Source organism: Phoenix dactylifera, unplaced genomic scaffold (assembly GCF_009389715.1).
Source record: "Phoenix dactylifera cultivar Barhee BC4 unplaced genomic scaffold, palm_55x_up_171113_PBpolish2nd_filt_p 001203F, whole genome shotgun sequence".
NCBI classification, from domain to species: domain Eukaryota; kingdom Viridiplantae; phylum Streptophyta; class Magnoliopsida; order Arecales; family Arecaceae; genus Phoenix; species Phoenix dactylifera.
In genome coordinates, this window is record NW_024068538.1 from 32,501 (window position 1) to 56,775 (window position 24,275).

General features: G+C 38.6%; 1 protein-coding gene, 1 long non-coding RNA gene and 2 pseudogenes across 3 annotated transcripts; 2 read left to right on the forward strand and 2 right to left on the reverse strand.

Moving 5' to 3' along the window:
• Nucleotides 1-1,059: 1,059 nt before the first annotated feature.
• On the reverse strand, nt 1,060-1,761 carry LOC120108167 (annotated as a pseudogene).
• Nucleotides 1,762-2,777: 1,016 nt separating this feature from the next.
• On the forward strand, nt 2,778-21,869 carry LOC120108166 (annotated as a pseudogene).
• On the reverse strand, nt 6,832-8,908 carry LOC120108164. Of its 2 annotated transcripts, XR_005509648.1 has the most exons (3): nt 7,613-8,908; nt 7,301-7,530; nt 6,832-7,156 (listed from the first exon to the last, which is right to left on the reverse strand). It is a non-coding gene; the product is annotated as an uncharacterized LOC120108164 (long non-coding RNA). The 2 variants fall into 2 exon arrangements; XR_005509647.1 differs by having other exon boundaries at nt 7,301-7,640.
• LOC113462168 lies at nt 15,304-16,124 on the forward strand. The gene is made up of 3 exons (XM_039121749.1): nt 15,304-15,482; nt 15,576-15,820; nt 15,937-16,124. The coding sequence occupies exons 1-3, from the start codon at nt 15,308-15,310 to the stop codon at nt 15,997-15,999; spliced, it is 483 nt and encodes a 160-aa protein (XP_038977677.1). The 5' UTR covers nt 15,304-15,307; the 3' UTR covers nt 16,000-16,124.
• Nucleotides 21,870-24,275: the final 2,406 nt, after the last annotated feature.

The following is a 24,275-nucleotide window of genomic DNA, read 5'->3' on the forward strand; positions in this document are numbered from 1 at the left end:
GCGCGGGCGAAGGAGATGCATTTTTAGTACTGGTGGTACTGGACAAGCTCTAGGGGAATAATCTCTTTCTTATTTCTTTCTGCCTTTCTTTCCCATGACGACTAGGAACGGGCAAATCAAGAATTTCACTTCGAATTCCGGACCTCAACATCCTGCTGCTCATGGTGTTTCACGATCAGTATTGGAAATGAACGGAGAAGTGGTGGAACGTGCGGAACCACATATTGGATCACTCCAGTGCGGCACGAAGCCGCTGACGCTGAGTAGGCTCCTATGCCGCTAGCTATGCCCTGCTCGGTCCCCCGGCACGGTGGAGGTTCCGTAGCGCGTCATGAGCACCGGGCAAAGGGGCGGTTGAGCAACTCAAGCGAACCGCCCTACCTTACTTTGGATAGGGATAGAAGGGAGAAGGTTGTGAAGGTGGCCTCGTTATCCACACATCTGGTCGGATGAATGGAGGACCGACCGACCTGGGTTTTCACGAGCGTTGGCGGGTCCTGGAGTGCCCGTCAAGGGCGCTAGCGCATACCCCGGGGTGATCATCACCACCTGCACCTCACATCTCGGCACAGTGGAACGTGTAACCCGCCTGCTGTCCAAGTCAACCACTTAATTTCCTGTAATTCATAGCGCCTAACAGAACGTAGCAGCAAGGGACAACCCACCCATACAGACAGCCTGCGGGGAGGATGGCACTACTGGCAAAGACCGTCTGGCGAAAACGCCGCAGGCGCGAAGCGTGGTAGGCCTGCGCCGGGGGAGCATAGGGAGGAAAGGGAGCCCGGACGGTGGAAGAGCCAGGGGAGGCCGGGTCATTTGACGGAAATGGAAGGCTTTTTCCGAGCGGCTCATTCATTCTTGGAAAAAGAGGGAGGGAGCGAGCCAATGTATCAATGAATAGATAGACGGTAGACAGACAGCGCTGCCTACACGCGAATTAGCTTCCGAGGTCGAGCAGTCTCAATTTCACTACTGGATTTGCGAATGAATGCTGGGCTGGGCCACCTCGAATGGCGTGAGCCGCATGCGGGGAGACCCGCACGTACGGTTTTCAGGGGGATCCGGCCGAAAGACCGGCCGGCGCCCACCCGACTAGAGGGACTGAGAAATTAATAGAGTACAAAACTTATCTTCAAGCTTTACCTTATTCTGATCGTTCAGAGGGCGATCGCGGAGTCACTGAATGAAGTCCTCCGTTTCTTTCGGAGGTGCTGACCCGCAGCGAGGCAGATATTACTAAGTGACATATTTGATATGGCGACGACAACAGCATGTCGTAGAAGGAGATAACAGGTGGAGCCAACGACCCACTAAGACTCACGTATCTACAACTACATCCCCGAGCGGCAGTCAAACGGAGGCGTGAATGCAAGATGCCAGCGGAATGATCGGCCGGACAGAGGCTAGGGCTGCTTCCTTCCCACCGCGTCCTTCCTTGTGTGTCGGAGATATAAAGCGAGTGCACCGGAAAAGAACGGGAACTGAGTCGATCTATTCCATGGCGAAGCATCCGAAGCATAACTGCACACTCACACGATCTTTGCCGAGAGATAGGAGCATTCGGTGGAACCGGTGAACTACACTTGCTTCTTGATAGATGTGTGGGACAGAGGGCTCGTGGTACCTGCTGCCCACCCTTCCTCCGCTTTGATAACCGTGTGAACGGAGAGTGGGCAGAGCAAAAGGGAAGGAGGTCCTCATACGGAGTCGCACACTTGAGCAGTGCGGGAGACTGGAGAATGGGTCGAGTAAACTCCCTTGGGGCCGAGAAAATCACAGACGAAGTCTTTTTTTAACAAAATTTCTTTTTTTTTTATTAGTGATTGGAAAGGTTGGTATGTTATAAACAAAGGAAGGCAGAGGTAAGTACTTCGAATGGCGAAGAGAGGCGGCTCGGTAGGGAAGGAATGGTCAATCGTCAAGTCAAGGATGACTTCTTTGTTGGCGAAACGATGGGGGGGGAGAAACCACGCCAGTGATTCTCTGAGCCGGTCTTGATTTCCAACGCCTCGGGAAACTGGTCGAGATAGATGACAGCACCTTTTTCTCTTCTTCCTTACCGGGAAGGCGCACTTCTCTTCTTCTTCTGGCCTTCACCTCCCGCCCGGCCCGGAAATAGAACCCAGCCCCCCTTCTGATCCATTCATTTCTGCAAGCAGGCGGGATCCAGAGCTAAGCCCCCTCCTATTCGAGGCCGGGTGGCCTCGCCCAACCTTCCTTTTGCTCTTCCTTCGGTTTGGCTCCACGAACGCGCCACCTAGGAGCCCCACTCATATTCAAAAGGCGCTACTTCAATTCAAGCGCAAGTCCCCCACTTTGACTATAAGAAGCAAAGTACCAAAGTGGTTGCGGGAACGAACTTCGTTTCGTTTCCGGGTTTATGGATGGATTCAGTCAGCCTCACTCCTTCCTTTTGAAAAGTGACGCTTTGCATCTAAAGCTATATTGAATGTCTCTGACTGGGTGATTCCAGTATGCCGTTCACATGCAGAGCAATTGCTGAGTTCCTGGCTTATCAGTAGTGGATTTACTTGCAAATGCTGTAGGATACACTGATATTAAGAAGAGATCACTACTTTCATCCATGGAGAATTATGTGAGTTTATTTCTTCATGCTGGAAAGCCGATCTGCTCACCCTCATTTGCATATAGTATCTTGAGGAGATTCTTTCTTGAGAAAAAGGTTGAAGGGTATAGGGCATCAAAACTGACAATGGATTTTGCCGTTAAATACCTTCAGCTTGCGAATAAGCTCTTTACACAAGCAGAGATTTTGCATGATCCTCAACACTTCAAAGCATCAACAACTTTTGGAGAATGTGGCTTATAAATGTTATGATTCTTTTTCTGTTATTTATGCTGTCACCAGCATGGAGCAGTTCGGTAGTGCAACAGCAAATGTGGTTCTAAGTTGATTGGGCAAATCGAGGATTCAAGTATAGGTGAAGGAGATGGCCCTGATCTCATTCTTTATACAAGTGGTATAACCGGTAAACAAAAAGGTGTAATGAACACACACAAAAAGCACAATTTCTCAGGTCCAAATTCTGACAAGAGGCATGGGAATATACATGTTCGGATCAACTTCTTCATTATCTACCTTTACACCACGTGCATGGTCTCTTTAATGGCTTACTTGCACCTCTTTATAGAGGAGGTATGCACTACAACAATAAAGGGTTGTCGCGACTCTATATTGCCGACGCTAAATAAAAGCGTCGGCAATTTTTTTTTTCCGACAGTAACCGCCGACGCTTGTAAAGAGTGTCGGTAAAAAAACCATTACTGACGCTTATAAGCATCGGCATAGGTAAAAATATGACAATGCTTATAAGCGTCGTCGGACTTCACTCCTCCCACCACAAAACCTAATCGATCCCCTCCCCCCACATCCCACAGCCCTAAATCCTCAGCCCTTCCGTCCCCTTCCGGCGACCGACCCCTTCCGTCCTCAGCCCTTTTCACCGATCTCCGCCGCATCTCCTTCCCCTCCTCCCCTCTCCGTTGGCCTCCTCTTCGTGGACGACTTCCTCCTCCTCCGCTGCAGAGCACTCACACGGCGTTTGAAGTTTGGAGCCGGCAAGGATTATCTTCTTCTCTTGCTTCGATCATAGGATCATAGGATTATCTTCTTCTCTTTCAGAAGGAGAGAGCTCTGCCTGGAGATATTTATATATCTTTCTCTTTCTGTCTCCTTATTTTAGGAATGTTCATTCATTATTGTATTAATATTTTCATTTCAGTGGATTGGAGCGATTGCATGCGATCTAGATCTACTGCTCTTCAGATCTCTTCGTTGGCTTAGAAATTTGGAAAAGTTATCAAAGGAAGACTTGCTCTCTTATCAGGTACTTGAGAACTCGTTTCCCTTTGTCCCTTTTTTAATCTCCGGTTTATGCTTTAGAATTCTCTATAAATGTTTAGATTCTGGCGTTTCCTTTGCTTTGTTAGCTTATTTTCTAAGTTTTGAGGTGGTAGTCTTGGAAATATATGGTTTCGTTTGCTCTCTTACTTTTATTTCACTGAGTTTGTCCGATTAGATTATGCATTTGTTTTGCATAATTTAACAAAACTTAACAAGGTCTAGAGTCTAGACCATCATCCTAGACTAGGATTAGCAATGCGCCGGCCTAAGTCGAACAGGACCGTCCTAAAATTAATTTTTGGAAGTGGTCTCGCTCTAGTGTAATTAATGGGTTAAAAAGAAGCCGAGGGTAATTGCTTTTGACTGTGGATTTACATAACCCTCTATCCTGGCACAGGTAGTTTTCTGAGTAGAAAAAGGGAAAAGACATATGAATCAAGCCATTTTAAGATAGGGTATCGATAGGGTATTGAAAGGCTAGAATCAAACCATTTTAAGATACTAGACTGATGCAACAAAGCTCAAATTGAAAGTTGGGGGAGCGACAACAAGCTTCCTCATTTGTCATGTAATACATATATATAGCTCTTAAATGTTGAACATAATAAATTATATATGTAGCTTAGAAACAAAATCTACAGCTAAGAAATTATACTCTAATCTCAGCCTCTCACTCTTCTTCTGCAACAGCAGGTAGCCCTTCTTTGAACCATGAATAGAGCCCTCCTTCCAGATGAAATACATTTTTATATCCATCCAGGACCAGCAAGTAGGCTGCTATCAGAGATCTGCCACCCAAGTAGATGCATCAACTCAATAAAGTGATGAGATTCAATCCAAAGGAACAGCATATAATATAATACCAACAGCTATAATACAGCAACATGTGTGTTTGTTGCTTGCCAATATTAACATGCTGATAGTTGAGTACATAAAACGCATTGACGCCATACATATTAATGTAAAAGTCAAGAACTTTTGTTCTTTGTAACATTAACTAGCCTTTCATTTGCATTAATCATTTGATGTGTGTGTGTGTTGGGGGGATGGGGGGTGCTGTTGAGAGAGAGATGGTAAATGAAACAGCCCACTATTCTAGAAGATTGTCTTCACATACTTTTGATTCACAAAAGCCATCATACAGCTTCTGCTTTTATTTTTCAAAAAAACTAGTTTTGATCCAATACCCTGGTTTGCTAAAATTTTATCGACATTATTATTTTATGAAACCTAAAACATTACCATCATAGATACTAATTAAATATGAATATAAAAGCAAAGTGCAGAAAGTATTATTCATAGATACTAATTATAATTACATCCTATAGTCTTGGGCTTGCTGTATGTATATTGGTGATCAGGTTTTTTTTAATTGCTGTATGTAATTGATGCTTGATGGAAAAGTTAAATATTTGGGTTTTTTTTTAATTGGCAAGGGATTTCAATTGAAGCATTCATTTACTTCTGAATTGAAATTTCTGATACAGATGACTTCTCTTGAATGATGATCATTTTTCTGTTTGTTTCCTATTTGCTTAATATGAAATATTATCTCTTCTTTGAGTATTATTCTTGTATATACATGTTGATACATACATATATGTATGTAAGGAGATCATCATGGCTCTCTAATTCATCTCATGCATTTTAACCTGAGATTATCTGGCTGTATGCTTAATTGAAGGCTTTATTGTTCCTATGTTTTGATACGTATAGCTAGTTAGCTACTCTTATCTTTCGCATGCAATGATTATAGAACTCTGTTGGCTTAGAATCCTGCTGAGGTTGGTCTACTTTACTATCTAAAGCTAGTCAAAATTCAGACCATGTCAGTTAATGTAGGCTATGCAATCATTGAATTAATTAATTAAGTGCTATTTGTTTAACTTAATTTTGCTTGAGTCAGTGTGCGCATGCATATTTTTGACTGTATCATTTACCTTGTTTTTCTTAGAATGGACAAAAGTTGGATGAATAAGCCGAGATACAGTGACGAATATTTGAATGGAGTTCAGAATTTTATTAAATTTGCTTTTGAGAAATCTAATATGAATGGAAAGATTTTATGTCCATGTCGAAAATGTGTAAATGCTTCTTCTCTTGCTCCAAAAACTGTTGAAGAACATTTAGTGTGGAATGGTTTTACAAGAGGTTATACTGAATGGGTATTTCATGGAGAGTTGATATTGTCATCTCCATGTAACCAACCCTCGTATATAGAAGACACCTCTAGTTTTGCATCCAGTAATACAGAAAAAAATTCTGTAGGAGAAGATGATATAAGGGGCTTACTTAGAGATGCTCTTGGACATAGTATTAGAAATTTAACAGATATTAGTGGAGGACAAGAAGCAACTGAAATAGGTGATGAGCGTACAGTAACTGATTTTATGCACGTTGAAGAACATATACACTCTGATGATGACACAGCTCGGTATCATAACTTGCTGAAATCTTGTGATAACACTACAAGAAAATACACATTCAGCGACTAAGATTCTAGTCGCTGAATAACCATATTTGGTCGCCGAAACTTTTTCGCGACTAGCATACTCGTCGTCGCCGAACCCTAGTCACTGAAAGATTTTGGCGACCAATATTGTGTGGTCACCTAAGGTACGCCAACAACGACCAACGTTTGGTTGCCGAAGAAAATTTCAGCGACCAAATCTGTTGTCGCTAATTTCAACGCCGACCAAATAGTTGGTTATGGAATGTTTGTCTTCCACTACCTAAAAAATGGTCACTGAATGTCTATCTTCCCCCACCAATAGTTTGGTCGTAGAATGTATTGGAATGCATTGACAACAAACATTTTTTGGCAGAAAGTATTAACCTGTATTTAATTAACAATTCAAATTATATGCTTAATATTTATTTTTGGGCTCGTTCCAAATCTTGTACAACCAACACAGCCTATCCAATATCCATATTGCACAATACATTTGCTCATCCAAATAGAAGTATACACAATGTTGGAGAATCCATAATCATTCATTATAAATCATTATTTATAAGTCTAAAGTCAAGCATACCTATTAACCATACATCATAATGTTTCATCCATACCATATGTTAAGGTGATAATCATCACCAAACACATCAAAATGTAAATTAAAAATTCCAAAATATCTGATCTTGCTATTCATCCAAACCACCATCATGTAGACAAAAATATTCTTATACCAAAAACTTGATTCTGCTTGTAAACAACTCCACCATGATCATCTGAACAAAAGCTATCCATGTACCAAAAACTAGATTTCACATGCTCATAACTCCACCATGTATCTGAGAAAGCAAAAAAGAATACACAATCAATAACCACATATGAAAAATAATAAACTAAAATTCAAGTATAAGTTCACAATGACATTTCGCTTAATTTGGTTAAAATCTTTAAATAACCTACGTAATATAAATAAGAATACATACCAACGAGTATTTGTACCACCAGTTGAATACATGGCCCCATCTTGATGGATAGATGACTTGTGCGTTTGAGTCTTTTCTTTTAAGAACTCTATCACCAAACTTGTAAGATGTCCAATTTGCTTCTGTTCTTCCTCTCGCTCTTCTCTTTCCTCCTCACGCTCTCTTCTCTCCTGCTTCAATTGCCTCTGCAGCTCCTCACGCTCCATCTCTCGCTCTTTTCTTTAAGAACTCTGTCACCAAACTTGTAAGATGTATATAAACTTGCAAAAACAAAAACTGATTTAAATGATTATTGAGATTTTAGATATCTACATGTTTCACGGCACAAATAGGATCAATCCACTCTTTGTTCTTCTTAGTATGAGTTTGCTTATAGAATTCTGGAAATTCTAGATTTTCACAACCATTAAACTCTGGCTGCAAAGTGTAATTTAGATTAGCATATAGCCACTACATAATAAGAAAACTAGAATAACTGTCAAATCTACTTGCATAAAAGGATTCCAAAAATATACTTGTAGCAAACTAGAATAAAAAATCTACTTGCAGCAAATTGTCTATTTTACAATAGCCAAAACTATCCCATAGACTATTTCACATGCAGTTCACTAAAAATATAGCCAGTACATACTCAAAAACATATTACTGGTATAGTCATTGTTGCAACAAATGACCAAAATCCTGAATAATGATTGTACTCAAGCTTTTTCCTATTCTTTTTGCCAGCTTTTGATCTCACCTTCAAAAAAATATAAATTAAAAATCTAAATAAAACATTATAATCTCACCTTTTGGTTTCTCACACGACGTCCCCTACATGTATACTTTTCTCGAATAGAGGAATAGGGAATTAGGAAAATAGTAGCTTGTTGATGTAGTCTAAAAGGTGGTCTTACAAGAAGAAAGTTATAGCATATAAACTACTTTGTGGTCCTTAATCATCCTACATTTGGAGTCCGAAATAATCTTCTTGACCAGGGTACATCGAGTGGTCAATAATATAGCCACACAACCACATTGAACACTCACCTGACTGGCGTTTGGAGTGAAGGGTGCGTGGCTACCTCCACCATATGAGCAGAAATTCCATTGACTAGCTAGGACATATGCTCAAGTATCCACAAACTAGTGTGCTTGCATGAACACTTGTTACAATATCCTTGTATTTCATTTCATCACAATGACACAGAGTTAAATTAATACAGTGTAAATTTTAGCTATCACATTTGGCAACTTTGTTAATTTGATGCTTATTTTATCCTTTCAGACATTGATGCATTTTTTTTCCATTTATCTCTTTAAAAAAAAAGAATGATACCAGAACAGATAAATACTTCAAGAATGATACCAATCATCATGATTCCAAGAAAGACATTCAGGAAAACGGTCATAGTTCATTAAAAATAAAAATAAGATAACAAAATATGAAATTACCATGTATCAAGTTGCCGGACATTAGAAATCTTGAAAAATCTTCAGAAAGAGGATCCCTGTTCCACAAAGATTCGATCTTTTTAAATCTTAAATCCCTTTACCTTCGAAGAACGGTGGCGAGGGTGTTGAGGTAGGTCTCGATCATCTGCTCCCGGGTGGGGTGGGGTCCTTGGGAAACTCCATGACGATAAGCCAGTGGTTGTAGTCGCATCCAGGCAACAGGATCGTCTCTCTCGGCTCGCTGTTGCTGCTCCTCCTCGAGGAGTACTCTCTGTCCGCCGCCATCGCCCGGGCCAGCCCCGACCGGAAGGCTGGCCGGTGGCAGGACAAGAGAGGGGGAAGGAAGGAGTTAGGGTGGAGGGCGGGGACGAGGGTGTGGCGTGGGGCCATTCTAGGATTCGTAGAGGAGAATATTTGGGCCTTAAGGGAGGAGGAGCTCATGGTCGCCATTGGAGCAGAGGAGGGGGGGGAGATGGAGATAAGGTTGGGATTGGGGGGTTTTAGGGTTTCGTATGTGGGAACACCGGGAAGGTAGATTTTTATTTTTAGGGTATGGTTTCGACTTTCAAGCGCTTGCCACTTGGAACCTCCGAACTAAAGTGGCAATTTACCAACCCGTCAATCTAACCAATGCACGATCCATTTCAGGCAAATTTAGGTTCAATATAAATAAATTTAGATTATAAAGATGTCACTTATCTATATCTATTTATTAAATAAATTAGATTTAAATTTAAATTTTAAACATATTTAATCTATTTAATAATTAGATCGAACCATAATACGATATATTTAGCCTACTTAATATATTTCTGACATGCGTAATCCGACTTACTTAATCTGTTTAGTTTATTTAAATATATTTAATTTATTAAAAAATTATTTATTATTTATTTAATAAATACGACGGATTCATATATAAAATTTTGGCTTGTTTAATAAATAGGTCGAATTCGGATTGATGAATTTTCGATCCAATTCATATTTGATCCAATCCATATCTGACCTGACCCAATTGCCACTCTTCTGCTCCAAATTAATGTCAGCATCTGACTCCTGATATTATTCTAAACTATTTTGTGTATATATATTTTTTTATAAGTTTCTCGTGCAAAACAACCATTTTACATATAAAACCTCATTCTATGTAAATAATGTAAGTCAGTCTCTCATGTAAGCCGTCCGCAGTTTGCGTCCAGGACCTTGAAAACCCTCAAGAATTGCTATTGGATTAGTTCTTCCTCTCTAGTGGGAGAGAAACAATAAGAACACAGTAAAAAGTGGAAATACATTTATCAAATTGCATAAACCCATACATGTATATGGAGGCATGAATGAATGTGCATGTATAGAGAGATACAAGGAGTCAAGCACCGAGCTCGAGCTTTTAAAATTATATTATAACATTAAAAATAAAAAAGAATTTAAGTATGAAGAAAAGTTATGGGATTGAGATTCAGCCGAAGAGACGAGGATATGCTTAAGTGAATTAAAGTGTTAAACGACACCGTTTGCAAATAAGCAGTTTTTTTTTTGGACTTAGAAATTAGCATCTTACAGGGGCTAGTACAACATCGTTCAGTTTTACGGGAACCTTTCACTACCAAAAGTTTGGTCACTAAAAAACTCAAACTTTCTGCCCAATTTTTTCATCAGAAAAAGGCACCATTCGTAAAAGTTTTCTTGGACTAAATTTTTTTTAGTCGCTGGAGGTGAACCTTTAAGGACCAAAATTTAGTCGCCAAAAGTTTTACCTCCAGCCTGCGCGAAATATTGGACTCGTGCCAACTTGGTATTACTTTTCCGCAACCAAATATGCATTTAGTCGGTGTAGGATAATTATTCAGTAACTAACAAGAATGTTGGTCGCAGATAGCCTTATTTTCAGCGACCAAACTTTAGTTGCCAAACATTTTACCTCCACCCCGCCAACTTGATTTTGATTTTCCGCGACCAAATATGTATTTAGTTGGTGTAGGACAATCATTCAGTAACTAACAAGGATGTTGGTCGCAAATAGCCTTATTTGCAGTGACCACTATTCATTTAGTCACCGAAAGTGGTCGCTGAAAGTGTATTTTCTTGTAGTGTAAAGAACTATATCCGGATTGTAAGAATTTTACAAAGATTTATTTTCTTGTGCATTTATTCCATTTGAAGTATTTGAATGGGTGGTCTAGCAAGTCTTTTACCATGCTTCTCCAATTATTAAATGATGCATTTTCGGAAGGCGTTACTTTGCCATCATCTTCTTATGAAGCCAAAAAATTAGTAAAAGAATTGGATCTTGGATACGAGAAGATACACAGTTGTCCGAATGACTGTATTTTATTCCGTGGTGGAAATATTAACGAAGAGTTGTGCCAAATATGTGGATCTTCACGATGGGAGAAAGCTAAAATTGAGCATGATTTTTTGAATGAAGTGGATGCTGCACAAACTAAGAAAAGATCGGCTAAAGTGTTGAGATATTTTTCTCTCATACCTAGATTGAAAAGGATGTATGCATCATCGAAGACGGCTTCCTCTATGAGATAGCATGACGAAGGCCGTACAAAAGATGGAATGTTACGACACCCAGCGGATAGTTTAGCATGAAAAGCATTTGATGATAGGCATCACGAATTTGCTTCTGATGCTCGCAATGTTAGACTGGGTTTGGCTACTGATGGGTTTAATTCCTTTCAAACTATAAGTTCTACATACAACACTTGGCCGGTTGTTTTGGTTCCATATAATTTACCACCATGGATGTGTATGAAACAATCTTCACTCATTTTGTCAATGGTTATTCCAGGTGATAAGGGCCCAGATAATGATATTGATGTTTTTTTGTAGCCTTTAATAGAGAAATTGAAACAGTTATGGGAGGGTATTGATGCATTTGATGCTTTTACTGGTCAAACATTCAAATTGCGTGCAGCTCTTATATAGACTATTAATGATTTTTCTGCATATGCTAATTTATCCGGTTGGAGCACTAAGGGGCGTATTGCATGTCCTTCTTGTAGAGATTCAACCCATTCATATTGGTTAAAACATGGAGAAAAGTTCTGTTATATGGGCCATCGTCGATGGTTAGAACCAAACTATCCATTTCAATTTCAGAATGATCTGTTTGATAGTACCACAGAGTTGCATTCTGCCCCTATTCCACCAACTGGTACCGAAGTTCTTAGACAAATGCATGGCACAAATTACATACCTGGTAAGGTCTCCAAATGTTCAAAGAAGAGGGGAAGGAAGGATGTTGGTAGCTCATTAAATGAAGGGTTAATATCAGAGATTTTAGAGGATGCTAACTTTTTTGAGAATGATGACAATGTATATGGACAGGAAAATGACGATGACACATTGGTTGCTTCTACACAGAAACAGTTATGGAAAAAAAGAAGTATTTTTTTTGATTTATCTTATTGGGAGTATAATCTTCTTCGACATAATCTTGATGTCATGCACATAGAAAATAATGTTTGTGATAACTTGATTGGAACATTGTTAAATCTTGATGGAAAGACCAAAGACAACTTGAAAGCGCGTCTTGATTTGAAAGATATGGGCATACGACAAGAGCTTCATCCGAAAGAGGTTGCTAATGATAAATTTTTTATACCTCCTGCATGTTACACAATGTCTACTCAAAATAAGGATCTTTTTCTAATGGTTCTGAAAAATATGAAGATTCCTGACGGGTATGCATCGAATATTTTATGGTGCGTAAATCTTAAAGAGCGAAGACTTTCAAATCTTAAAAGTCATGATTGTCACATTTTGATGCAAGATATATTTCTATTGGCTTTAAGATCGTCAACGTTGAAACAAGTTCTTGTAATTGTTTCTCAGTTGTCATCATTTTTTAAAGATTGTGTTCAAAAGTTCTTGATCCTAGGATGCTTGATCAATTGGAGTCTAATGTTGCCCTTACATTATGCCATATGAAAAAGATCTTTCCTCCTGGATTTTTTACTATTATAGTTCATCTACTCATTCACTTAGCGGCTGAAGCTAAACTTGGTGGACCGGTTCAATACCGATGGATGTATCCTATTGAGAGGTGATTTTGCTAAACTCTAATGTCTATATTTATAAATCATATCAGTGTTGATATTGATCTTAAAAATTTCTTGTTGAAGGTTTCTTATGCGCTTAAAGGATTATATACGCAATCAAGCCTATCCCGAGGGCTCGATTGCTGAAGGATATATTGCTGAGGAGTGTTTGACATTTTGCTCGAGATATCTCGAAGGTGTTGAAACTGCTCTCAATCGACCTCCAAGGAATTTTGATATTGTAGAGAATGCAGAAATTTACAATTTATCATCTGCGGGAAGAGTTTTGGGGATAGTTAAAAGTGTTGTTCTTGACCAAAAATCATTAGCCCAAGCACATCACTATGTGTTACTTCACAGTGATATAATATCCGAGTATCGCAGGTTAGTATGATTGTAATCTTCTTATCTGTCATATCAGATATAAATGCTTAGCTAAAGAGTTTCTGATCGTGCAGAGAATTTTTAGTAACTCAGCGAAGCATCAACAATAACATTCATCCTACTCCAAGGATTGAGTAAAGATGGTTGGTTGAGTTATTTCCTGAATGGCTATTCAAACAGGTTAGACATTTAATACATTAGGTATTTTCACAATTTTTTAAAACATTGTCATTGAATAATTAATCATTGCTTCTATAATTTTTTAGGTGCCCACGATGATGGAGGAAAATTGTTCTGATGAATTAATAGTCATTGCTCGAGGACCGAATAATATTATCAACAGATATGATGGGTTAATTATAAATGGTTTTAAATTTCATACTAAAGAACGTGAGAAATTTAGAAAAACCCAAAACAGTGGGGTTATGGTTGATGCGGAGGGAAAAACTTATTACGGTGCACTGAAGGATATTTTTGAGCTGGATTATATGGAAACTTTAAGGTAGTACTATTTCGATGTGATTGGGTGGATATAAACTCATCTAGAGGTTTGAGACAAGACATAAATGTTTTCACACTTGTAAATTTTTCAAAGTTGATACATACCGGTGTGCTATTGAAAGATGACCCATTCATTTTTTCATCTCAAGCTCGACAAGTGTTTTTTGTACAAGACTCAAAAGATAAAGATTGGTCTGTTGTCATTAAGACTAAACCTAGGAACTTGTATGATATAGAAAAAGGGTTGGAAGAGGAGGATAATGAGACTTATACTCAGTGTATGCCTTTTAATATTATGCCGACTGATGGACAATGAAAGAGTATAGTTTCGTAATGGTAAGAAAAATTTACGATGTATACATTGAATAATGTGTTTTTTATTACTAATTCATTTAGTATTTAATTATTATTTAACTAATATTAATTCCTGCTTTGTGCAAGTCATTTTGAAGGAATTTTCATGCATCATCTAGCCGTAGTTAGTGGCAAGAACAGAAGAATGAAAACGGTCTAATGATTCTCAACAGGCCAATTTAGTGCATGAGTTATAATCATAATGTTCTATTTGCTTGCTTTTGTCTGAAATTTTTATATTTATTGCTTTGTTGAAGGTTAAATTTGACTTGCTCTCTGAAGATTTTTGTGAATGTCTTTATGAATTTAGAATAACGCCAGGTATGTTTTCGTTTAAACTTTTAAGCTCCTGAATCTGGAACTGAGTGTAATTTTCACTTTTATGCATTGATATCTGGTTAATCTTTGGCACCTAGAGAAATCACTAATGATTGGCAATTCTTTAGGAAGAAATCTGCATATCTGCTGCTAGTTAATGTAGAAAAATGTTCATTTTACATCTTAAACAAATTAATGAAATAGAAATTAATGAAATGATCAGAAATTAACTCTTTCTGGTTCTAAATACTTATATAGAACCAGAAATGAAATTAATGCATGCCTTCCACAAAAGCAAATTAATGAGCAACTAATCAGGGCAAGTCATGCAGCACAGCTGGAAAGGGGGGCAATATATATCCCTTACATTCGAAATGGAAAACAAATGGACAAGATGTCATTCTAGCTAACCAAGACAAATATGAGGTGCAGTTTTAATAAATCAGCCTGATTTATGAATTTGTTTGTATTGGCAGCAGACATTATCATGGTTTGCTTTACTTCATACATAAGTTCTAAGCATTGAGCACCCCTTCAGATTCCCTTGCTTCTAATGGAATAATTCAAAAGCCTCCAATACAAATTGAAAAAGAACAGATTCTTAGGGGTTGTTTGCTTGTCAGGTTTTAGTCCATACTGACTGTAATTCTTGTAATTTGGTTTCTTTTCATACAGCCTATTTTGTGCAAACTGGTGCATCATAGAACCTGATAATTCAATTTTATAGAAAAGGCGCCCCCTTCTTCTTCATAGACTTGTTTTATAGAATATCAGGTTTAGTGTTTATCTTGTTTCTAACAACTCAGAGACAACAAAAAGAAGGTTTTTGTTTCTTGCAGTGATGCTGTACATAAAGAGCATGATGGCTTCTTTTAACTAATTTCTTTGTAGTATGCACATTTATATGCACATATTAATGCATTTTTAAACAGATTTCAATTGCTTAAGTACTTGCTTAGGTAACAAAATGTCCCGAGGAAAACAATTCAGAGATGTGGAGTTCAAGCAGTCTCAGGTGGGATCTTCTTCTGCTCAGTCCATGCGATCCCAGCAGCCCCAGCAGCACGAGTCCGAGTCTCAGCATGAGTTCCAGTCTCAGCAACATCCAGGCCAGGAGGTTATGGATGACTTGCATATCCAGGGTAATTTGATTTAAAGTGCATATATTAAGTTCATTTACAATCTAATTATTTTAATTAATTTGCCTCCAATGTTTTAATTATTATTTTTTATAGATGAACAAGGGAGAGTGAGGTTGACACGGGGTTCCTCTCGAGCACGGGATGTGTGGCAGCTTCGTGAGGATGAGAAGATAGTCGTCGAATGCAACGAACTAGGGCAGCCCATCAAGTGGGCTGGAAGCCTTTTATCAAGTTTCTTAGGATCGGTTGCGCGTAGGGGTCAGTTGTGTCCGCTCAACTATCATAAGTGGAATGATATGCTTCCTTCTTATAAAGTTGAGCTTCTTAAATTTGTACAGATAAAGAATTGAATTTAATATTGTTAATTTGATAGCTACTGTATGTTAATTTGCTTACTATTACAATTTTAATTTTTTGATTTAATATTATTATAACATTTTTTATTTTGGTGTAGAAAAAGTTTGTGCTCCCTCCAAAGAGCCATGATTGGGTGCTAAAGTCCCTCAATCGCAAATGAAAAGAATATAAGTCGAAGTTGAAGGCCGACTGGAAGCGCGAGGGTATGACAGAGGAGGAGGTTGCTCGTGTTTGTCCTCCTGATGTATACCATCATCAGTGGAGGGAGCTTATTCACTATTGATTTTCTGAGAGATGACAGGTTGTGTATTCTATCTCAATACCTTATATAATATTTAATACATTTAATATATTACAATGTTTACTTTTTTCGTGGAAGACATATTCTGACATTGGTCAAGCGGCACGAGCATCTCAGACAATTCCTCACACTTCAGGCTCGAAGAGTTATGCGAGGCTCCTAGCTGAATTCGTAAGTTTTTTTGAAACTTTTTGAAACTCTTATATCATATAGCATGTATCATGATATGTAGCACTTCCAATACACTTTTTGTTGTAGATGGAAGACCATGGAAGGAAACATGGTGAGGTGGAGTTCTATAAGATGACTCACATCCACCAAGATGGCAGCTTTGTCCGTAAGGAGTCGAGAGATATAGTTGTATGTATTCATTAATAATTTGTACAACTGGTTTTTCATGTATTTTAATTTTTTAAAAATTAATTTAATTTTTTTTAGAGATATAGGACAGAGCTACATCCTTTATTTTAGAGCGTATCGGAGAGTCATCTTCAATCGGCAACTATTAGATGTATGCCCTAGAAGCCAATTTGGCTGACACATTGTTGATTCTAGGGACATAATTTTGTACTTGACTGTTTATTATTGAATAAATAAAAGGCATCTTTTCATTCATATTATTTATGTGTCTATGAATCGTCCAAGGAATTAATAAGATGATGATACATATTCTCAAGAGTTGAGAATTTGAGCCATGTATCATTGGTGATTAATTTCTAAATGCTCCTGATCAATGGATCATCACGAGGACGGTGATCGATCCGATCAGTGCACAGATCACTTTCCTTCTGGATGGACGAGACTTGAGTCCACAGTGTAGGGACACTGAAGTGATAGTGTAGGTGCTTGTTAGAGAACAAGGGTACTGAGCGTGACCAAGACAAGAAGTCACTTGGATGTCTATCCACTCGTCAGTGACTTGCTTGATGTTGTAGTAGTGTGACTGGTCCTTTGACCTGCGGTGCTTCGGCTACTCACAGTGAGGTTATTGTAGTTTGACTGCACACATACATGGTCTCTAGCCATATGGGTCCATGCAGTGTAGATTGGCTGCAGTAAGTTCACTGTAGGAGTAGGGTATGCACCTATAAGGAATCTATCGACCTTGATAGAAGAGGAGTGATCCTATGTGATTTGTTAGACTGAGTTCTAAGACCTTGGCCAGGGCAGTAATATAAAGTGGAGAAAGAGTTTTCCACTATCGAACTCAAGTTGAATAAATCTTGACATATGACAGACAATGGGGTTTGACGAGTTGTCCATGACCTCCGTTCTGTAGGGATCCATGATAGTAGGACTGTATCACATGATAACTGCACCTAGAGATTCATCATTCCCTTCTGCTGGGTAGCCACTACATGCTGCTAGGTGTCACTGGTGGATGGTGAGACTCACAGGGATTATCTCGATGATCGATAAACCCTAATGAGTTGAGTTGGAATCGTTCCAACCCATTGAAAGGAGTTTTCAATGATATTGTGATAGAGATCGCAATATATCTCACTACCAGTCAGAGTAGAACCTATGGGGTCACACACACTAGAAGTATTGACCGATCCGATGGTTGAAAAGTGATTATGAATCACAAGTAATCAATTCGATTGATAAGAAGCTGAAGAAGGAACAAAGGGAATTAATTAATTGGACTTAAACACAAATCCTACTTAGGGTAGGATTCCTAGAGTCCTAATTAGATTAGGACTGGGAATCCTAGTTGGAGTAGGACTGGGATTCCTACTTGGAATAGGATTCCTACAATCCTAATGAGATTAGGAATTTTGAATTAAAATCGGATTCCTACTTGGAGTAGGATTCCTAGAGTCCTAATCGGATTAGGACTTCGGATTCAAATAGAGTCCTAATTGGATTAGGACTAAAATTAAATATGTCCTAATTTGGATTAGGATTCCTTAAGTCCTAATTAATTATTAATCTAATGAACCAACATGACTCCTAATTGGATTAGGATTGAAGAGTTCAATTGAGTCATGGTTCATTCAAGTCCTAATTGGATTAGGACTAGCATAGATTAAACCCGATTGATTCATGATTTGGTTAATCCTAATTAGATTAGGATTAAACCATGGAAGAGGATTAGGTTAACCAAGTAAGAGGGGCATCAGCCCCTCTCCACTTGGCTAGGGCGACATGAAGAGAGGGGGCCGGCGCCCCCTCTTAGGCAAGTTGTCATGGAGCTCCTAAATGTTAGGAGCTCCACTCCCTTTAAAAGGAGGACTAGGGCCGGCCCCCAAGGATTGAACCCCTCTCTTCCTCCTCCAAGCTGTGGCCATCCCTCATCCTCCCTTGTTTCAGCCGCAAGCAAGAGAGAAGGCAAAAGAAAGGGTGGCGGCCTCCTTCCCCTCTCTTCCTCCATCCAACGCAGGGAGATAGAAAGAAGGCTGCAGGGGCTTGGATCTTCTTCCTCTTCTTCATCCTTCTTCTTCCTCCTCTCAAGTGCAATCAAGAGTTGATTGAAAGAGAGGAGATCAGCCATCAAAAGAAGTCTTTGCAAGGGAGCTAGCACCCCGGGAAGACAAGAAAGATTTGATCGGTCCTCTACTTCGTGTGGATACCCGTAGAGGCCGGACGTTTGAACGGCTTCAAGCGAACCCTCTTCCGAAAACCACGAATTCAGATTTGCGGTGATCATCTACCCGCGCAAGGTGAAGATCTGATCTTCCTAACGGTTTTAAAAGTTTTAATTCTTACCTAATTACGAAAGGTCTCGAAACAACGTTCATGCGATGAACGTTGATCCCGCACATGCCCCCTTTCCGCTGCCATCTGATTTTCGTTTTGAAATATCAGCGGCATGTGCGGGTTCCCAACAGCAACACCAGAGGTATCGAAGCTCAGGTGTTTACAGAATTGATGGGCTCGGAGCGTTATGGTCGAGTGAGGGGTTATGGCGTTGGAGTTACCCCCACTCAGTTGTCTGCAGTGGGTAGATATACTCAATATGCTAGACAGAGTAGTAGCACTGCAGAGGTTAATGATCTGAAGGCAGAGATAAAAGAGTTGAAGCAGATCCACCAGACAGAGATGCAATCTTTGAGGGCTCAGATTAATCAGATTACATCTTTGTTGCATCAGTTTGTCCCTCCTCAGGTAAATTACTACATCTACTTGAACATTTTGCATAAGTATCATATTTTTCTTAAAGATCTTAATAATTTTCGTATTCTTAACTTCTTTAGTTTTTTTATTACAGGTTCCTGATACTTCATCTGCACGTAGAGATGGTGATGCTAGCGACCCTTGAAGCATTTATTTTGGAGTTTTATATGTATTTTTTATGCTTTTTGAAGTACATTGTAAACGTAAATTGATAGTATGAATGTAATTTGACAATATGAATGTTTAGATAAATATGTTTGATTTTGTGTATATCTTGCTTAGTGTGTGTGGCTTTGATTTTGTAAACAGGGTTTAAAAAATTTTAAATTTTTTTTTAAAAAAAATAATATGCTAACGATGCTTTAAAGCGTCGTTAAAATTCCGACCAGAAATCAATTTAGCGACGCTTTAAAGCGTCGGTAAATCGAACAGAAATCAATTAGCGAAGCTTTAAAGCGTCGGTACGTTTGAATTAACGATGCTTTAAAGCGTCGGTAAATCGAACATTTACTGACGCTATAAAGCGTCGTTAATTCAAACGTACCGACGCTTTAAAGCGTCGCTATGTTTTAAATTACCGACGCTAAAAAGCGTCGGTAAAGCGTCGCTAATTTTTGATGCTTTCGGAAGCGTCGGAAAATATTTTCTCCACTGTAGCATAGGCGACGCTTTACTGACGCTTAGGAAAGCGTCGGGAGGATTTTAGCGACGCTTAAAAGCGTCGCTAAAGGCCAAAAAATGTGTCCCTAATGCCCAATATTCTTGTAGTGATGGTTGAGTTCATGCCAAAGTTTAGCGTGCCAGAGATGGCATGATTCATACCCAAAAGATGGAAGTATAGCAGATGATGCTATTAAAGGATGATATTTCTGAAAACCAAGGATCTTTTCCCTACAGCGAAATAAAATCAAGAAAAAAATCCTGCAAAACAATGAATAGGGTGATAGAAACATAGATCTCACTACTAGCAACTCAAGCGTGTTGCCTCCTAAGACATCCACGCTCACTGCCTCTCCCTGGATTTTTATGGCCCTTTTCTTTTCTACGTTACTTATGGTGATGGCTAACCCTAGCTATTTATATTCACCATATAAAATCCTAGACAATGATATGTGTGGAATTCTTAGGGATCTTTATTCTCGACCGTAGGATCACTGAAAAATTATTTTTTACAAAACCCCTTATATTCTTTTAATTCTAAATTTTGGGCTTTTACAAATTGCAAAAATGTCCATCAACACTTTGCAATTGACCCCTGAGAAAAGGAGTTTAATTTAGTAAATTTTCTTTTGTTTACAATTTTGTTTATTTATCCTTTTACCACACTATATTCCACATAAGCCAATAGGATCAAAAAAAATATCACTGATTAAATTTTTGGCTTATATAATTCTTAATTCTTATTCTGTAAATTCAGTTAGATCTCAAAAATTATTTCTAAAATAATTTCACAAATAAATATTTTATTTATAATAATAATAAAATATAATAAAAATGTTTTTTATAAATCTCACTTGCCAGTTTTTCTTTTGGTCCAACCTCATATAGACATACTAAATATACTACCTTAAATTGAGCCTGGTGGATTCCTTATTGAGCATCTATACAAATTTATCTGGTGCACTCAAGACCCAACTTTGTTTGTATATTTGATCTTGAGAAGACCATTAACAATTAACTCGGTCAAAGCGCAAGAACATATCAAATATATCTGTATAGACCTCTCAGGTCAAACGACATATAAACTAATTGTGTTGAATACTCTTTTTAACATCAGTGATTACTTCTAGAAGGTATTTATATTTGGATCCCGTTTAGTGCATGTACTCTTACACTGCACCCACTCGTTTCCTTAAGGTCTCTACCTCAATGATGGAGTCTATCATCCTATTTATATAGCCGCACAATGAGTGTAGGCTTAAAATATGTAACTCGGCCTAGAACAACATGAGTTAACAAAGAACTAAAAAGCCACCACTCTGCGCCTATGATTCATTAATATCGGTGTGGTCCTTTTACAATGTTACTCAATATAAATACCATGTGAACATCTCATGTCACAATAAAATACCCAATAAACAAATAAACATATATGTAAAAAAGAGAAATAAATAATTCAATAATTATTAAAATTGATTTACATATTAGTTTCTGAGGGCATAATTCTAACAGCTATTACTCTGTTTATGGGAGTTCCAATGACGAATACTCGACTGCTACAAGGCTATGAAATAATGGACTCGTATGTACAAGAAGCTTCTGCTTTTGCTGCAAGTAAATTATGTCTCATGATGTGTGGGTCATCAGCGCTTCCATATCTAGTCCTAAAACAACTGGAAGAAATAACAGGCCATAGTCTTTTGAAACGCTATGGCATGACTGAGTTTATCATGGCACTATCCCAACCCTTGCATGGTATTTGAAAGGGAGGCACAATTGGCATACCTGTTCCTCGAGTAGCGGTCAAGATTATTCCGGAAGATGGGAGTGGAACAAGAACAACCAAGGTGGATGAATGTTGTGTTAGAAATCCTTCACTATTTAAGGAATACTAGAATCATCCTAAGATAACAAAAGAATCATTTACTGATGGTGATCCTCGTCTCTCATAGCAAGCTAAAACCATTATTTTTTTTATTCTCAAAGTTGAACATGATGCCGGTTATCTAATTGTGATAACCTAATTTTCTTGCGCTAGTGGGCCGGCCCGAAGAGGGCTAGGCCTTTAGCCCAACGTGCTTTGCTGCACAGGAGATGAGGAGAAGAAGACTCCGGTTAGGAGTCTTCTTTCTTCCCGATCTCACCAAAAATCGGGACTCTTGGGGCAATTCAAGTTTAACTAGAACTCTAGAATTTCCTCTATTTAAGATCCTCCACTTTCTCCATTGAATACCATCCCCAATAACTGGAGGAATAGCCGTCGATCCCAATGTCCTTCTTCGAACCTCTTTCTTGGATCTCCGCTAGAAAAGCTACTGGGCTACCTCCCCAAATGAGGTAACCAATCCATACCTCTTTAACCACCTTTTTTTCGTGGATTTATAGTTGTTGTCACCTTGATTTGGACTGGCGAGTTGCTGGAATCTCATCCAAAATAGGGGTGCCCAATTTTGGCTCCTTTCCTCCCTTGTACATCACTGTCGATCACCGAAAAAGGTTGGGCTTTGATTCTTCTTGGGACCCTGAGATCGTGTGACCATTGGTTAGTGGAATCAACCATGATTTAGGCCAAGATTGAGGTAGATCATCCCTTGGCCTTTGTGATCTTTATTATACTTGACTTCTAGTATGCCTGATATTCTCTTTATGCATGCTTATTGCTAGATTGCAATTTGCTTCTAGAGAATCTCATTTAATTTCTATTAAACGAATACTTGGATATCTCATTGGAACTGAAAACCTAGAATTTGGTATTCCAAACAATATTCTTTGGATTTAACTGGATTTTTTGATGTTGATTTTGTAGGTTGTAAAATTCATAAAAAGAAATAAGTGAAACCTACTATGTTTTCAGAGTTAACTTAATCTCTTGGTTTAGCAAGAAACAAAATTCAAAAGCTTTATCAACAACTGAGGTTGAGTATGTAGATGCTAGAAGATGTGCTCAAATCTTATGAATTAAACAACAACTAAAAGATTATGTAATTAATCTTAATAAAATTTTAATTAAATGTGTCAATACTAGTGCAATTAACTTAACTAAAAGCTCAATTCAACAGTCAAGAATAAAGCATATTGAAATAAGACGTCTTTCTATAAGATATCATGTGTAAAATGGAGAAATAACTCTAGATTTTATTAATGTAGAGAAACAATTGGCTGAGGTTTTCACTAAACCTTTAACTGAAAAAAGATTTTGTTGTGCACCAAAAAAAAAAAAATTTGTTTGAGTAGAGGAAAGTGAGGGCTTTGTGATCCATTTGTTTAGACAAAACCTTTAGAATTTCGTTGGAAAACCCTTAAATTAGAAAGGCTAGGGTTCAGGAGCTAACCCTTAAAGTTAAAGTATTCTCTTAGTTTCATAAAGTTTTAGTCTAGAGAAGCCAACTCTTAGCGGAGAGGAGATGACTCCTTCAACAAGGAACCATATAGTGTCAACTCAATGGATGTGGAATCAATCCTTGATATTAGGGAGTCGATACCTTAAGAGTGAAGGGGAGCTAGAGCTGACTCCACATGAGTTGAGTTGAAGTCAACTCCTGCAATGTTACCTAAAAGGAACTGAGAGAATTCGACTCCTAGCTAGGTGGAGTACTTTTGACAGATAAGAGTCCACTTGCGTGACTGTAACTTAGAAAATAAATCGAGTCATCTCTTCCCATTTCTCAGCAAAATGCTCAATCGTTCGAAATCATCCAACTTTTTCTCTCTCTAGTCCCTCAACTCTCTAACTTCATTAACCTCTCCTTCGCTCCTAGCCTCTTGCTCGAGTGGAAATAGCTCCAATGAGCACACATCTCATGGCAAAACGAATGCAAAACCCATGGAACACCTAGAACATTGGAAGAAGCAGAATGTCGGGGTTTCCATCCAACAAAGAGCTGAATCTTCTTCTCCACGGACGCCAAATAAGACCCCTCCCTCCACTAGAACTATCACCACCAGGAGGAACATATATTTCAAGATTTTAGAGGAACAAGGGTCCACCATTGGGGAGAAAATCAAGAAATTGATATGGGAGCTTATTTGTAGCTTGAAGGAAACCACCTTACCCAACCTTGTGAAGGAGTTTTATCATAATTAAGTTTGGGGTTGGGAGTGTTGAATCCTTGGTGAAGCATGTTGAGATTTTCTTTAATGGACGAGGCCTTAGATGCATCTTACACATGCCTTGTGATGGATTGGCAGCCAAGAGGATGGATGAGAGAAGGATAGGGTTGAAATGCATTTCAGGAAGATCTGATGTGCCAGAGATAAAGAAGATAAAATTTGATTAAGTAAGTGTAGAGATGAGGCTTCTACACCATTTTGTTAAGTGCATTTTCTTTCCTAAAACTGGTCATTTTGAGTTTGTCTCC